Below are 15,963 nucleotides of genomic sequence, written 5' to 3'. Positions count from 1 at the left end.
TAAGGTACCGTGAACTAACGTAGTTCTTAACTACTGACGAGAGAAAAGTTAATCTGTGCTGCTTTGTTAATGTATTTGTACTTTAATAGTACTTAATTTGTGCTTTAGTTAATACCAGTTCATAGTGAGATTTTTTTTAAAAAACAGTTAATGTATTTGTTAATGGTTAACTAATTATAAGTCTATCACATGTTTTACTAGTGAATAAATAATCATGCATACATTATACTTCTTTAATGTATTTTTTAACTACGAACTAAATTTCAGGCTTAATGTATTTGTACATCATTACTTTATGTTTACAACTACATTAGTTACTGCCAATTCATTGTAAAGGGTTACCTTTCTTGTGTGTAGAACATGAACATGACTTTGTTCTATATACAGAAAAAAACAGAAAAGGGCAAAACTGGCTCATACTGAAAACTTGCCCGTGAACTTATGTTGATTTTATTTATTTAAATTTTCCTTGTACACTTGTGAACAGGGGCATAGCCAGGAATTCAGGGCCCCCTAAAAGAATATTGCTATGGGCCCATAAAAAAATATATTTAAAAAATGTATTTATTTATTTAATTTTGTAATAACTGTGGACCACCCAAAGCTGTGAGCTCCTGGAATCCTCCCCACCTTTCACCCCACCAGTGATGACTCTTCTTGGGAACTTATCTCAGAACATAAAATTAGTTACTCTGTTACTCTGTTGTATTTACTGGCATACTGACAACTTGGTCACTGATTTAAAAGTGTCCAAAAGTTAACACGATTTTCCCTGAAGTTTCCAAAACTTTTATGGAATGATTGGAATAAAAAAAGACAAAATGCTATGTACTTAGAATTCAGCGAAATACTCATACAGAGTACAAGTTGTACTGTGTAATGTCAATTGTATGATAAATATTGGAATACAAGTGATCAATAGGCACTTATTTATGTTGGTAAGTGTTCAAAGTTTATAATAATATCAAATAAATAAATAGGTTTTGTCCCTGCAATGGATTGGCGACCTGTCCTGGGTTTATTCTTGACTCTCCCCCATTTTCTGCTGGGATAGCCTCCAGCTCCCCCGAAAGTATAAAAGTGGGTGGATGGATGGATGGATAAATAGATTTTATTATAAAAGAAATATTAGAAAAAGAAATTAATTTCTAAGAATGTTGCTTTTCTGTGAAATATTGACACACAAATGATCAAAAGCCACTTTTTCAAGTTTATTAGGATTCAAAGTTTATTGTGATATTAATTAAATCCTGATAAATTGGGGTGATTAGAAAACAAAACATAATTTGTTGGCAATGTACCCCAAAGTATCCCCCCCCCAAAAAAAAAAAAACAATCTATTTTTTTTCTCCAAGTTGTGAATTTGATGTCATTTTAAGTAATAAAAAATAATCTAAAGATTTTGTTTCTCATGGTTCTATCATAATGCGAGCAGAAGTGCCCAAATCCTCAGACCACAGTAAAATACCACTTACATAAATAAATGAATGAATGAAGCTCAAACAAAGGGGTCCTGTGTGTTCAAACATTCAAAATGAAGTAATAGAGCACCTATTAGCACTATTACTGTGCTAATAGGTGCTCACTCCTTCTGAGCATGCTCCTTGAGAGGCACTAAAACAATAAAGATTTATATTTACCCAGGGATTTACCAGAATTGTTTGTGAGTAAAGGTGATGGTCTGGAGAAAGATTAATCCAGGAGGGTATTTAATGTGTCCCACTGCCCGGAGAGAGACATCAGTTGGTCCTGGGTAAGAAGCAATGGGATTCCTCAGCAATGCTCGGAGTTTCCGCAGCCTCATCATCATCATCCTCACTCCACTGCTACTGCTGCCTCTTCCACTACTTATTGGCACCAAGGTGAGAGGGAGAATCGTGCACTCCTCTGATGGTTAACTACTATTCATAAAACTAGTGATTTTCACTGTTTCCATTAAAACTATTACTGATGTTTAATCGACAAAAAGTTTTTTTTAATAAATATTGAATTTGATATTATTGTATTGATTGAACAGTTATATGCTGAATATGTATATACTTATTAATAGATATATGGAATAGCTTTTCAGTAATGAGGCAGTTATGATACAGAAATATTTTTAAAATGTGATTGGAATCAACATGGCAGGGTAGTAATTAAGGCCCGCTCTAGGATACATGCAAGTGTATTCTGCATCATTTCACCATGATTGAAAATGTCACGGAGTTTGCAGCAAATGAGATTTTAAAAAACCGAGATGGTTAACTGCTTTCCACATTTTGGGTCTATTTCAAATTGAAGAAATTTGATTTCGAGAACTGGCATCAGATGCACATGTTTGTTTGGAATGAATTCATTTTTAAAGTCAATTAGTGGATCAGCATTAATTTTTAGAAATCCCTGAGAGAACCAGCAAAAGAGGAATTCCTCTATAGTAATATTTGTGTGAGGAACTTCAACAAAAGTCAATTTTCCTATCAGGTCGGGAAATGCCTTTGCTACTCACTTTGGTATTTTCTGCTCTTGTGTTCACCTTCATGACCTTTATTCCTCAGATATATTTGTGTGGGTCAGAAAATCTATTTCTGTTCAAGGTTGTTGATAAGATACTACATTTCTGCACCAGAAGCCTAACCTTGACATTAAAGTAATTATATTTGACAGATATGAAGTGAACTATTACAACCAAAACTACACTGGCTGTGTTTGGTTCAATTAAATATATTTATATTTACATAACTTCATCAATGGCAATGTTATATCATTACATCAAGTGTGAGGAACCAAGAGAGAGGCTGTGTTTTCTGGTTTGTGCTTGAACTTCCTTTTGTAATTACACACACAGTCCAGTTTTTTCTCAGTTTCTTTTTTTCTTATTTATGTTTTAATAAAAAGATGTACCCAATATGAAATGTACCTTATGTTCAAGATGTATTAGACTACTACATGGGTATTTTGAGGAAAACACTAAAAAAACTAAGTCCAATTAAGTCCTGGATCAAATAATTCTTTGAACTACTTAATCCCTTCAGGCACCTGTAAATCTCCTGCAGATTACTGTGAACTTCAAAAGAAACATGTATTTACACCAATATTCAGAACAAAATTCTGTTTTTTCCCCATTGGAAAATAAGTTTTGGTTAGTAATGTTTAATTGATTGATTTGGTAAAAATTAATCAAGTTTAAAAAATATGCATTTGACTCAGATCTGGTACACAGCTTCATAAACTAACCAAGAAAGGGGAATCAAGTAGTGGAAACCAGGATCCACATAGCCCCTTCAAATACATTGACTGTAGCGGCCCTGTATTTTTTTGCACAGAGCAGCATGCGTTTGGGTCAGTTAACCAGATTCCATGTTGTGTATATTTCCCGTGTTCGACCCCTAGGTGGCAGAATGTGCATTCATACTGCTGGTCATGTCTACGTTCTGGATGACTGAAGCATTGCCACTGGCAGTGACCGCGCTGCTCCCGGCCCTGTTCTTCCCCCTGTTCGGCATATTAAAATCAACACAGGTACGTAACAGTTTACATGCCGTAGTGAAGCTACAATGCTACGTAACTACTGCCTGGTTGTTGTCTGTGTTGCATCACAGTGTATGCCTCCATTATACCAAACCACCACTTTAGACTTTAATGTGACGTAATGTGACAATAATGTATTGCAGCCCCACTCTCTGAAACTATACTCCTTTTAAGAATACAAACAATATAAGCATTTTATTATTTTCTAAACAGAAGAAAATAGTTTTTTTTTCTAAAAGATTGACTAATTCCCAATCAACAGCCAGGATCAAAGCACTTTAACAACTCAACAAAGTTCAAAGGAAAACAAATAGTCAAGTTCAAAAAAGAGAAACATCAATAATATATTTCTATCTGGGTACAAGTAAAAGTTTTGAAAAAAAAAAAAATCCCTCTTTCGCCTGAATAAATAAATGAAAGGGAATTTCAGTTCCTTTCACTCAGATTTAATGCTGTCATCTGCAGGTGGCTTCTGCCTACTTTAAAGAGTTCCACCTGCTGCTCGCTGGGGTCATTTGTTCTGCCACCTCCATTAAGAAATGGAACCTCCACAAGAGAATCGCCATGAAGCTGGTCGTCTCCGTCGGGGTCAACCCTGGGTGGTGAGGAGATTTTTTTTTTCTTGTCTGTCTGCTGTTAGCATCTGTAATATTCTGCCATAATGATTGATAAGGGAGAATGCTCACATTTTCTTTGCTGGAGTTCCACTTCCCTGATTCTGGGAATCCATAACCGTGTACTGAAGGTAAGGGGACACCTCCATTACCAGGGTCCTTTGAAGGCAGAGGACTCTGTCCTCCCATAGATTAAAAGTTTGGTTCCAGGGTGGCAAGAGTTGGTTGAGTGGTAGCAAGGTGGAGCTGAGTTAAAAACCAGAAGGTTGCAGGTTCTAATCCTGTGTGAGACTCTACCATTGTGCCCAAGAGCAAAGCATACTGAAGCAGTACATATGTGAAATGTAAGCAGCATAACTCACTCCAACTGTCTGCATAGCAAATACATATTGTAATGCAACACCATTACTTATGGCACGGATTCATTATCATGATTGATAATGACAACTCAGGTATTTCCTGTGGTCCAAATTTTTCAGTAATATAAATCGACTGGCTCTGACAAATGCCCAGTTTTTCCCTGTTGTTCTGCATAGCAGTATTGATGAATGACACACAAGTGAGATGGCTGATCTGGTCTGATCTCAAAACCGAAACCGTCTGTCCACCCGTCTCTGCTCCATCGGGTCCGTGTGCCCATGTGTTCACCCATGTGCCCCCCCCCCCCCCACCCCCCACTCCCCTTCTCCTCCTCCTCCTAGGTTGATGTTGGGTTTCATGACCAGCTCCGCCTTCCTTTCCATGTGGCTGAACAACACATCCACCACCGCCATGCTGATGCCCATTGTGGAGGTGGTCCTCCAGCAGATAATGAACGTTGAGAACGAGGTCACCGTGCAGCGGAAAAGGGCGTCGACCGGCTGCTCCAACGGCGCTCTTCAGTTGGACGGTGAGGGCCGCGGTCCGGACGCCTCCCGTGTCAGCAGAGAGTCACCTCCATTCCCCCCCTAGCTGGGAGGAAATGCTAATTATTGGCGTGGCTGTGCTGCTAAATGTCGATGCGAGCCCCAAGCACAGGCGTCAGCAGTTTACCCTCTTTACATTTTCGCATTTGCATTTGTTGATGCCATTTATTTTTTTTGTTGCCTGATTTGAATAAGAATGCCTGATTTTTGAGCACGGACATCCCCTGCATTGTTTTACAGAGCTTGAAGAGAAAAATGAGAAGATTAACATTGAAGAAGTCATGAGGTAAGGTTTGTACCATCTGTGAAACGCCATACATGTGTGATCATACATCGGCCCAGGTGAGATCTGATGCCGGTGCTTGTATTTGTTGGGCAGGTGTAATGGAGTGGGACCAAAAGCCGTCGTATTTGCTATTCCTGAAGGACGTCCCCCGCATTCTGAAGCACATATGGAACGCGGCGAATGTTACGTACAACCAATCAGTGTCCTGTATAACATCCCTGAGGAGACTCCAGGAAACACCCAGGTAGGTTGCAAGGCACGCCTGTTATCATATTCATTCCATTTCAAAGTGCTTTCTTGTCGTGGCATTGCCAGGTATTGCCAACATGAAGGTCACAAATGCCAACAAAAGACCAAACAAGGACATGGCTCAACACTATGTGGGGATGGGGGAAATGTATACAGACATGTAAGTCTGCCTCTAGACCTTGGGTTTTGAACAGGGGGGTCCGTGAAGATACTGTAGGTGGTCCTTTAACATATACAGTATATTTTGAAATTTGGAGTTTGTTGTCTCTGGAATTTCTCTCCATCTCTATCACTATCTCTCTTTCTCTTTCTCCCTCTAACATTCATATTTCCTTTATTCTGATGACTGCTCAATAAATAGTATTGCCATTACAAATCAATGCTACAAGTATATAACAATAGTTCTTTCAACACTACAACAATAATGGTCTTTATATAATTATAATTTGTAGTAGCACCAAATAATATTAATTAGTAGTACTATGAAAAAAAAAATAAAATACATTAATGGTAAAAATCATAGATAAAATCATAGATTCTTAATCATGGATAGAAATACATTGGAGAATTGGTGTGAGATGTTTACTGGACACCACTGTATAAACTGTGCCTGATAATTTGCAAATTTATACCCAAAAGCTATAAAGGTGGTAGAGCTGCTCATCATGTTATATAATAGCATCTGACTGCTCTCTTGAGGTTATCGCCTTTCCGTTGTTAGGAGGCTTTTGGCAGCTATTTTGCTTACAGCCTGCCATTGTCAATATCATTACAATTTAATAAATTGCAGAGTGATGGAGACTCACAGACACGTACACGCATGGTGATATCTGAGAGGGAGACGGCATTTCATATAGACTATAATAGAATGATTCTGGCTCTTTGTCATGCTATTATGTTTTTTTTTCTGAATTTGCTAAGCAGCAGCCCTTATCCAGGGAAACTTACACAGCTTTTATTTCTTACACAATGTATACTTTTCAGCAGGGTATTTCACAGATATAATCTAGGGTAAGCACCAAGAGTAAGGGTTGAATAGCGATGTCCCCGGGTGGAATTTAAACTGCAGGCCTCCCTGAGTGAAGTTCCCTGACCAAATGCACTGTGCTGCCCTCTGGTTTGAAGACTGGGGCCCTGATCGCAATGGCCCCTGAACCCCATATCGATCTTTCCTGTCTTGGGCTTTGTCAGAGCTATTCCCTGGCCTGTTATCCGATTCATTTTCCCATACTCCCCCTGTATGGCAGGCCCCACATACCCCCCAGGGCCATATTACAACTCCAGGGTCAATATTCAAGACTGGAGAGGGGGGAGGGGGGAGGGTTGGTGAGGCAATAGGGGGAATAATCTGTGTTTTCCTTTCCCTCAGAGATGCGCTTCCTCTTACAGTTCACATTTAATGTGATGCCACAGATCTAACTTCCAGCTAATTCCTGAACAGACAGGGGGATGAATAATTTATCTGTGTATGACACATTTAAGGTTGAAGTCCTCAAAAAATGTTTTGAATAAATGAAATAAACACAGTCATGTGCATAAAAAATTGAGTAACTACTAGGGCAAAACTAGGCTTTAAAAGATCTTCTCTCATTACAGCACATCGCACTACAGAAACCCTATTATGCAATCACTTGTAATTGTGATTACAAGAAAATTAGCTGGAGTAACGAATTTCAGTGTTATTGCTTCTCGCAACAATTACTACATGGAATCTTGGTGTCCCCCAGGTGCCTATTCCAGAACCAGTGGGCCGGTACCGCAGTGTCAAAGATCACATGATGTGCAAGGGACTGTCTCTCTGCATTGCTTACTCCACCACCATAGGGGGACTGACCACTCTCACTGGAACCTCCACCAACCTCATATTCAATGAGCAAATGAACGAGTGAGTTAGTCCTCATCTATTACCTTATGTGTGTATGTGTGTATGTGCATGTTGGTATTTGGGTGAAATTTGAACCCTGCGTATACATACTATTTTCTTGATATTCCCCTGTAAACTCTAGCCAATGCAGAGTTTGCTATTCACTGGGGAAAATACACATTTTATGCTACTTTCTTATTTTCTTTATTTGGAGTTCTCACAGATATTTGAGTTGCCAAGACCAGGAAATCTGATGTCACAGACTTCCTGGGGCAGAATGCCCATTTTAACAGTGGTGCGGAAAGCATTTTCAGCATGAAAGATGTAGAGACTAGTGCCTTGTTACTGAAAATCTGTATTTTGATCTCAATGTCCCAGGTTTTACCCAGAATGCAACTGCATAAATTTTGGGAACTGGTTCCTGCTGTGCCTGCCAATAACTGTCATTATCCTTCTGTTGTCCTGGGTGTGGCTGCACTGGATGTTCCTGGGCAAGTAAGTGCCCCTCTCTTCTCTCCACCCTTGTCCCCCTACCCATTCATCCTCTTCTTGTGACTCTCTACTTCCTTTCTCATTCTTTTTTTTACTTGGCTCATGTCTTTAAGCATTCACTCTCTTGTGATGATCATTTCCCTCTTTATAATGAGGTTATCTGGCCCCAGCTCCACTCACTTCTGTTATGGCCCTGTCCTTTTTCTTCTATCACTCTTTCTCTCTCTCTCTCTATCTCTCTCTCTCTGCATCTCTGTGCAATATCCCGTTTTACATGTATGCCAAAGATCACTCCAATTAAAAGGTAAAAAGTGACATAGGGGAGGCCAGGTCCAGTTGTCATTATTAAAATCTTCTCTTTTCAGCCTGAAGTCCCTGCTGAGTTACAGGAAAGAGAAGTCAGAGAGAGAGAAGGCCACGCAGAGAGTCATAGAGCAGGAATACAACGCTCTTGGGCCCATGAGGTGAGTGAAGTAGACGTTAAAGACGCGAGAGAGAGATCTGCGACTTTTTCAATAATGCAGACACAAGAGGCGCAATTCGGATAATGGGATAATGGGAAAATGAATTCAATTTTATCATGAAAAGCAATCACAAACAAGTTCAGGATAATTATATGTATTCCCCAGCCCATTACAAGAAAATATGGTCAAGAGACACTTTAGAATTTATGTGTGCCTCGCGTAACCCCAGATTACCTGGCTGGCCTCATCAACAAGGCCCGGGACCCCCACTGATACTGTACTGTTATCCTGACCCCCACGGACACCAAACAGACAGCACCTGTACTTATAACACTTTATCCCCTTGCACTATTGTTTATTGTTTACTGTTTACCGTTTGCACTATGTTTATGTTATTTTATGTCTGTTATGTTTTTTATTGCACTATGTTTATTTCATTTTATTTATCTTATTTTATGTTCACTGTTATGCACCACCTGACCAAAACAAATTCCTCGTATGTGTAAACCTACTTGGCAATAAAACCTGATTCTGATTCTGATTCTGATTCTGATTCTGATTACCCTGAATTTTCTGCAGCACCCAGGAAAAGGTCACTCTGACCATCCTTGCGCTGATGGTGCTGCTGTGGTTGGTCAGAAATCCTGGGTTCATGCCTGGATGGGCAGCCCTCTTCCCACAGTGAGTACCCAGCTCCTCCTGCCCTATTTAGCTCACCCATATCTCCTTCTGCCCCATTCATCCCCCCTTCACACCTTCCACTCATCCACCCAGCTCCTCCAACACCACCTGCTGCCCTATCAAGCTCCTCCTACACCTTTTTTTTCCACCTCTTGTTTTTAAGCTAGTTTAGAATGGTTCCTGTGTCATGAAAAAGTAATTGCCCCCTTCCTGATTTCCTCTATTATTGCATATTTGTCACACTGAATAGTTTCTTTAGACAAAATGTAATATGGGACAAAGGGAAACTTTGAAAAGAGGTAAATAGTTTTTCACAGCACTGTATCTTAAAGGATAACTTTGTTTTTGTTTTTTTTGTTTTTTTTTAACTTGGACCCATTTGTCCAAACTATTTCCACCATGCTGATCGGTAATGATAATAATTTTGTCACATCTTTCTTTGTGGAGCTTTGGTCACCTCTAGAACCGATCCACTCTGCTTTGCTATGCAGTCTAATGGGGGCATGCAAACGAGCCTTGAAATACCCATAAAATAACCTCCCTCAGATAATAACTGCATAGCCTGAAGGGGACATTCATTTACATAATTTTCCATCAGTCCATTATCAAGTCTTTGGTCTTTCAGTTGACAGACTACTTTTTTTAATGGAAGCATATATTGTTCTTTTCAGTGAGAACTATGGCAAATAGAGAAGCATGCAGCCTACTGCCAAGGAGGTTATTGTAGTGAACAACTCTACCAACACACCCCCCTGTGTGCATGAATTTAGTCTGCCATAGTGCAAGTAAGGAAGTGTTTGATTTGGTGTAAAAAAAAAAATGTATCAAAAATGAACATTATTATTAAGGTTTGAAGCAATAAGTGCACAGACAGTTATCTATTAAATGCATTTGTATATGCTAATAAAGCTTTTATTTGGTGAAAACACATATTTAGAAGGCTTTTCAAGGCGTATTCACATTGCCTCAATAGACTGCAAAGCAAAGCAAAGATTGCAAAGCAGAGTGGAGCGGTTCTCCACAAAGAAAGATGTGAAGGAATTATCAATAGCGATCAGCATGGTGGAATTACCCTTACAAAAAAATCACATATTCAAAAAGCACATGCGTTCAAAAACCCCATGTGAACACCCAAGACATGAAGAGTACGTGTGAACTATAAAAATTATTCCACTCATAAGATGAGAGCAGGAAAACCCATGCTATTTTCATGTTTTGTTTTCACGTGTGAAATGTGGAATTTCACATGATTTCACATCACATTTTTGCATGTGGACATTTTTAACTCTTCCTTTCTATTAATTTAGGCATATATATAGGCATATATGTGAAATGATAGAAGCAGTGTCGAGCATTTACATTCTTACAAACAAACAATGATCCGTGGGTGTCTATGACATCATCATGATGTCACGACATGCTGCTACAGTTCCCACATGGTTGGTTGGCTGAGACTGTTGTCCTTCTGCTCTGTGCAGGTACAGTGGCTATGCTACTGATGCTACTGTTGCTCTGCTGTTGGGACTGATGTTCTTCATAATCCCTGCAAACAATTCCCCCAGCCCTCAAACTGGTACGTCTCCCTAGCTCTGCTACCACGTACATATACGTGAGCATAAACGTACATGCACACAGATCTACCTATGCACCCACATACACATACCTATGTGCAGTCACACACATACTCCTACCACTTACTTACGCACACACACTAATAAGCTCTTCCTCTCAAGTATACAAAAATTTTGTCAATGCAGATCTACTCATCTTCGTCACTTCCACCTCATTCTTGCAAACGTCTCCCACCCATCCAGTTGCATCACCTTCATTCCTTCTTAACTGTTCACCACAGCAATGGACTGGTGACAGATCTGGTCACTGTGGGTCATTTTCAGTGTGCTTAGCTAGAATATAGAATATAAACCTCAGGTTTAAACCTCTTGACCACAGAACTGCATTTCAACTGGAACAGCTAATCCATATTCCACAGCTTTGGACAGCTGCTCCAGTCGTAATCTATTTCTGTGATCCGGAGGTTTACACTGCAATTGGCCCTGTGGGCCATCTTTGCTGTTCCTTTGCAGAGGTTGTGATCTCCCTGGTAATGGTAATAGAGCCCAGGCTCCTTGCGGTTTTTGTCTGATGTACACCATGTTTGCCAAATTTCCCCATCAGAGACCCTGGTCACCTGGAAGGAATTCCAGTCCTGCATGCCGTGGGAGATCTGCCTTCTTGTCGGTGGGGGTTTCGCCCTGGCTGAGGGCATCAAGGTACCAAGAACTTTTCCTCACATTAAAAGTTCCCATGCCGCTCTCTCTCTCTTCCCTCCGTCATCCTCATCTATTTCTAAAAGGGTAAACACTCTCTCTCTCCCCTCTCTTCCTCCTCTGTCATGGAAGGCATAGTTTAAACACTCTCTCCCCCTTTCATTTTCTCCTCTTTCGCAGAAGGGTTAGGGTAAATAGTAATTCTTCCTCTGTTCTCTTCTGTCACACACAGAATTGTAATTAACAATTCGCTTTTATATTTTTATGCCACAGAGAGGAGGGCTGCAATTAACAATTATTCCTCTTTATGTCCCTGTCACAGGGAGAGAGAGTACGGCAAGCAAACTTTCCCTTCACACTTTTTTGTAGAAATATTTCTGTCATAAAAATTTTCCCTTCATTCCCATGAACCTCTAGTCCCCTGGGGCAGAGAGATGCAGTGTGTCCACTGCACGTTCTATGGCGAAATTGTCCACTGCAAGTTCTGTGGTGAAGTCGGTGCAGATGGCCCCAAGCCTAGTCTTGCTTTTAGAGTTTAGACCAGACTTTCTGCAATATATTACTTGCTCTTACTAATACAGTTAGTACCTATGCAAATTTAAATAATGTAGTTATACAACTTGCCAACTCTGCCCTCAGCCAGTAATGCAAGCTGGCGTAGCTGACACAGGTCAGCACGACAAATTGAGAACAAACACTATAGAACCCCCATAACCTGATCTATGCACAGGTTCCAGCTCCACAGGAGAAAAATGGATACCAGGTGCAGGGGCCGAAGGTGGTTGTTCTAATTCAGCGTGTGTCCGCTGTAGATGTGTGGGTGTGTGTGGGTTCCTGAAGCGTGTGTGTGTGTGTGTGTGGGCTACTTTTGGCACTAACGCGGCGTGATGTGGGGGCAGGTGTCGGGGCTCTCCATCTGGCTGGCGGACCTGCTGATCCCCCTGGGAAGGCTCCCCATCTGGCTCATCACTGCCATCACCTGTGGAATCGTCAGCACCTTCACAGAGGTGGCCAGCAATCCTGCCACCATCACCATCTTTGCACCCATCCTGGCCCCTATGGTACGTTCTCCTTGGCCATTGCTCCTTTACTATTATGACTGATATTATTATTATTATTATTAATGAAAGGGTGCAGGTAAGATCAGTCTGTTTCTGGATGTTGTCAGACTCGCAATTTTCCATCAAATATTTGAGAAATTTACGAATGAAGACATTGAAGATAGTGCTTTTATCCTTATCTGGAGCTAGGGGAGGATTGTGCTTTATGTAAAATGTAATAAATGTAATCATTCATACCACATTTGAAAACATTGTCATTTCGGCCAGCATGTGGCTTTCAGTAGAAGACCAGCGTGAAGACTGCACAACGGCATAAACTTCAATGTTTTTAAATATGGTATAAACAAACACATTTTTGAATTGTATGAATGCTACGCTTCCTTCACTCTCAATTTGTTGTATTCCCAAATGAAAAATATGACAATGTTGTATTATACATGTGAACCACTGTTGGTGTACAGAGATAATCAGATAATTATTCAGCCATGGTAATTGATTGACATTTTAATATTTTTTTGTTTCTTGCCTATTATAGAAAAGAATTTGTTTTTTTTTAATAACACCCCTCCCCCCTTCTCTTCATGCAAGTTGTTCATATCTATTGTAGGATATTACAAGGACCATTGTCCACATAACAGCAGTAAAGGCATACAAATGGGGAAATTGTTTCTTATGCAATTACAATGAGTCAAGTATTCAATGAGAAGTTGAGATTTTTTTTTCTCAAGAGGGTGTGCAGACTAGAAAGATGAATGCTAACCAATCAAACCAATTGAATTTAGTCTAGTTTTATTCATTCAGGCTGTGTGTAGTAGGCATAATCTTAAGACATTCTGTCATGTCCCTCCCTACTGTACATACAGTACCCCACTGCTGCCACCTGAGACATATGAAACAACATTTTGGCAAGAAAATAATGATCTTAGATAATGGGGACCTCCTTTCAAACCCTGGCAGTGCTGTGCGCTTTTTGATATGTTAATGATCAAACAGTCATAACAGCTCATTTGGCATGATGAGTGTTTCTTTTTCCACTGCAGTGACAGTAAAATGTTTATTTTGTCTTTCATAAAACATTGTGTTCACAATGAATCAGTTTTTAAATTTTTTTTTTTTTTTTTTATCTTTGAGTAAATACAATGATGAAATGAATTTTGATGCTGTTGTGTGTCATGTGACCTTTGTCTGGACTCTGATAGGCCGAGGTCATCCGGGTGAACCCTCTCTTAATCCTGATACCCACGACTCTCTGCACTTCCTTCGCTTTCCTCCTTCCCGTCTCTAACCCTCCAAACGCCATCGTCTTCACCTACGGGCACGTAAATATAATTGACATGGTGAGCGTTTCAAAATCATGTATTGACTTGCAAAAACATCCAACAGCTGACTGACAAATTCAGTTCAAAGCTCAATCAGATCGTGGTCCAATGATTCCCTAATGCTAAACTGTACTTTTAGTTGCTCGAATCAACAGATGATGTCTGATGCCTGCTGATGTCATTCTAGGTGAAGGCGGGACTTGGTTTGAAAATAATTGGACTCACTGTGGTCCTACTGGGCGTAGCCTCATGGGGCGTTCCGCTGTTTGGTCTGAACACTTACCCTGACTGGGCCCCCATCCACGCGACTACAAACACCACTGGCTTGTGACCTCAGATTCCACGACTGGAATTGTTCAGTTTTCCGTCCCATCTTGATGACATCACAAAGACTCTAATGTTATCTGGACAGGGAAAGCAGAGTCATAAATAGAGGGAGAACGACAACTTGCTCCTCCCTTCTGATGTTGCACAGAGAAAGTATCATCCTGCACTATTACTGTGAGTCATCAGAGGGCCCAGACAATGAGTCTGCCCTTTTCTGCTGGGAGATTGGAGGTCGGTGGAGTTTGGAGCTTTGAAAGAGGCTGTAACACCACGGACCCAATGAAGAACAGAGAATAGTAGCAATTACCAACACCCATAACCTGTAATAATTAGCATATTGGGCACTCAGTGGTTTTAATTTCCACAGACTAAATGGTGCCAAGTAGCCTATGTGAAATTAAAAATGTCTTGTGCAAGATTGTTTTGTTTTTTTGTTGTTTGTTGGAACTATATGTGGGGCGGAAGCTCAAAGTGTGCAGCTATGGATAATAAAATGAATTTAAACATGATTTTGTGGTGGACAATGAATCTCTTTGGTAAGAAGCTGTGACCATTGTTCACTGTGCAACGGGGGCTTATTTGCTTTCTCAGTGTAGCTACATTGTCTTTTATAATACAATGCCCTCCATAATGTGGCACAATTTGGCAAATATATTTTTCTTGACTTGACTCTGTACTCCTCAATTCTAGATTTGTAATCAAACAAATCAAACAATGTGTTTAAAGTGCACATTCTGAGCTTTTATTAAAGTTAACATTTTGGTTCACCATGCAGAAATAGTAATAATTTACTAATATGTATTTCACACTAACATCATGGCCATTCTGCACTCTGCGAAATAAATGTCAATTATTGTAATTAATGTGACAAAGTTTTATTATAATGTATTAAAGCCAAAATAAATTTAAAAAATTGTATATTGACAATAATTACATAAAAAAACACTTGCAAGCGATTCCATGCTTCTAGTTCACTGTCCCGATATGGCTATGAACAAACAGCAGCTTTAATTTCCCATCCTTGACATCACCAGACCCCTTTCCCAGAGACGCGTGCAAAAATTATCGGTGATTTAGCTGTGTGTTTTCAAAAGGAGCTGCAGGGTAAATGCTATTCTTTCTGCGCAAAAGCCTAGAGCCCCCAGCTTCTCATTACAAAGACCCGCAAGCTTCTAGTCAACTGAGACTGAATTTTAAGGACGTTTTCTGTGTTTGTAAAAAAAGGCTTTGGGGTACACTTATAGCATTTATCGACTTATAACTTCGTTAGAAGTGTATGGAGCAATCAATGTCAGCTTCTAATGAGCACTATGTACAGCCCTCTATCAATCTTTCTTTTTATAACTTATCCTTCTCTCACAGACATTCTCTCGACCACCCTCTCTCCTTGCCCAGTTTTTTCTCCCTATTTATCTCTCTCTTTCCCTCGCTCTCTGTTGACGGTCCTTGTTTGCTACTTATTAATATTCACAGAGCGAACAGTGCCCCCCAGGACCATCTGAGAATTACAGCACAAATATTAATTTAACAGATGCCTTGTTTAACAGTGCCATAGCTCTGCACGTGTATTAATGCATGTATGAAGACTTCTGCTCGGGACGCTGATCAAGGCTGACAGCACACCCTGTCATGTCCTGCATCCATTACAGAGCAATGAGCCATGCACATGTCAGATTGGGAGGAATGGAAATTTAATTTATGATATCAAACTCTCAATGGGCGATATTTCCATATTAGTATTACATACACACTGAAGTGTTCCTGTGCATTTGACCGGTGGCTGATTGCACCATTATTACACAAAGTCTAGTGAAGATGGACATATCGTAACCATCGCTGACCCATGTCCAGTCCAACTAAATGTGTGCAGAAAGCCATGTGCTGGTTGCAATGTGGATAGATGGAACATACCCCCCCAACAGTT

At 40.1% G+C, this 15,963-nt stretch overlaps 1 protein-coding gene across 1 annotated transcript; it reads left to right on the top strand.

The window, feature by feature from the left end:
- Positions 1–1,706: 1,706 nt before the first annotated feature.
- slc13a1 (solute carrier family 13 member 1) lies at positions 1,707–14,548 on the top strand. Its single transcript, XM_064342756.1, has 15 exons — positions 1,707–1,862; positions 3,373–3,501; positions 3,976–4,112; positions 4,826–5,013; positions 5,270–5,315; positions 5,409–5,559; positions 7,292–7,449; positions 7,807–7,923; positions 8,286–8,384; positions 8,964–9,065; positions 10,544–10,638; positions 11,241–11,335; positions 12,232–12,393; positions 13,593–13,730; positions 13,900–14,548. The coding sequence occupies exons 1-15, from the start codon at positions 1,764–1,766 to the stop codon at positions 14,041–14,043; spliced, it is 1,860 nt and encodes a 619-aa protein (XP_064198826.1). The 5' UTR covers positions 1,707–1,763; the 3' UTR covers positions 14,044–14,548.
- The last annotated feature ends 1,415 nt before the right edge of the window (positions 14,549–15,963 follow it).

This window comes from Anguilla rostrata, chromosome 7 (assembly GCF_018555375.3).
Source record: "Anguilla rostrata isolate EN2019 chromosome 7, ASM1855537v3, whole genome shotgun sequence".
NCBI lineage: Eukaryota > Metazoa > Chordata > Actinopteri > Anguilliformes > Anguillidae > Anguilla > Anguilla rostrata.
The sequence above is the reverse complement of the archived record's forward strand: the minus strand, read 5'-3'. Positions and strand labels throughout refer to the sequence as shown.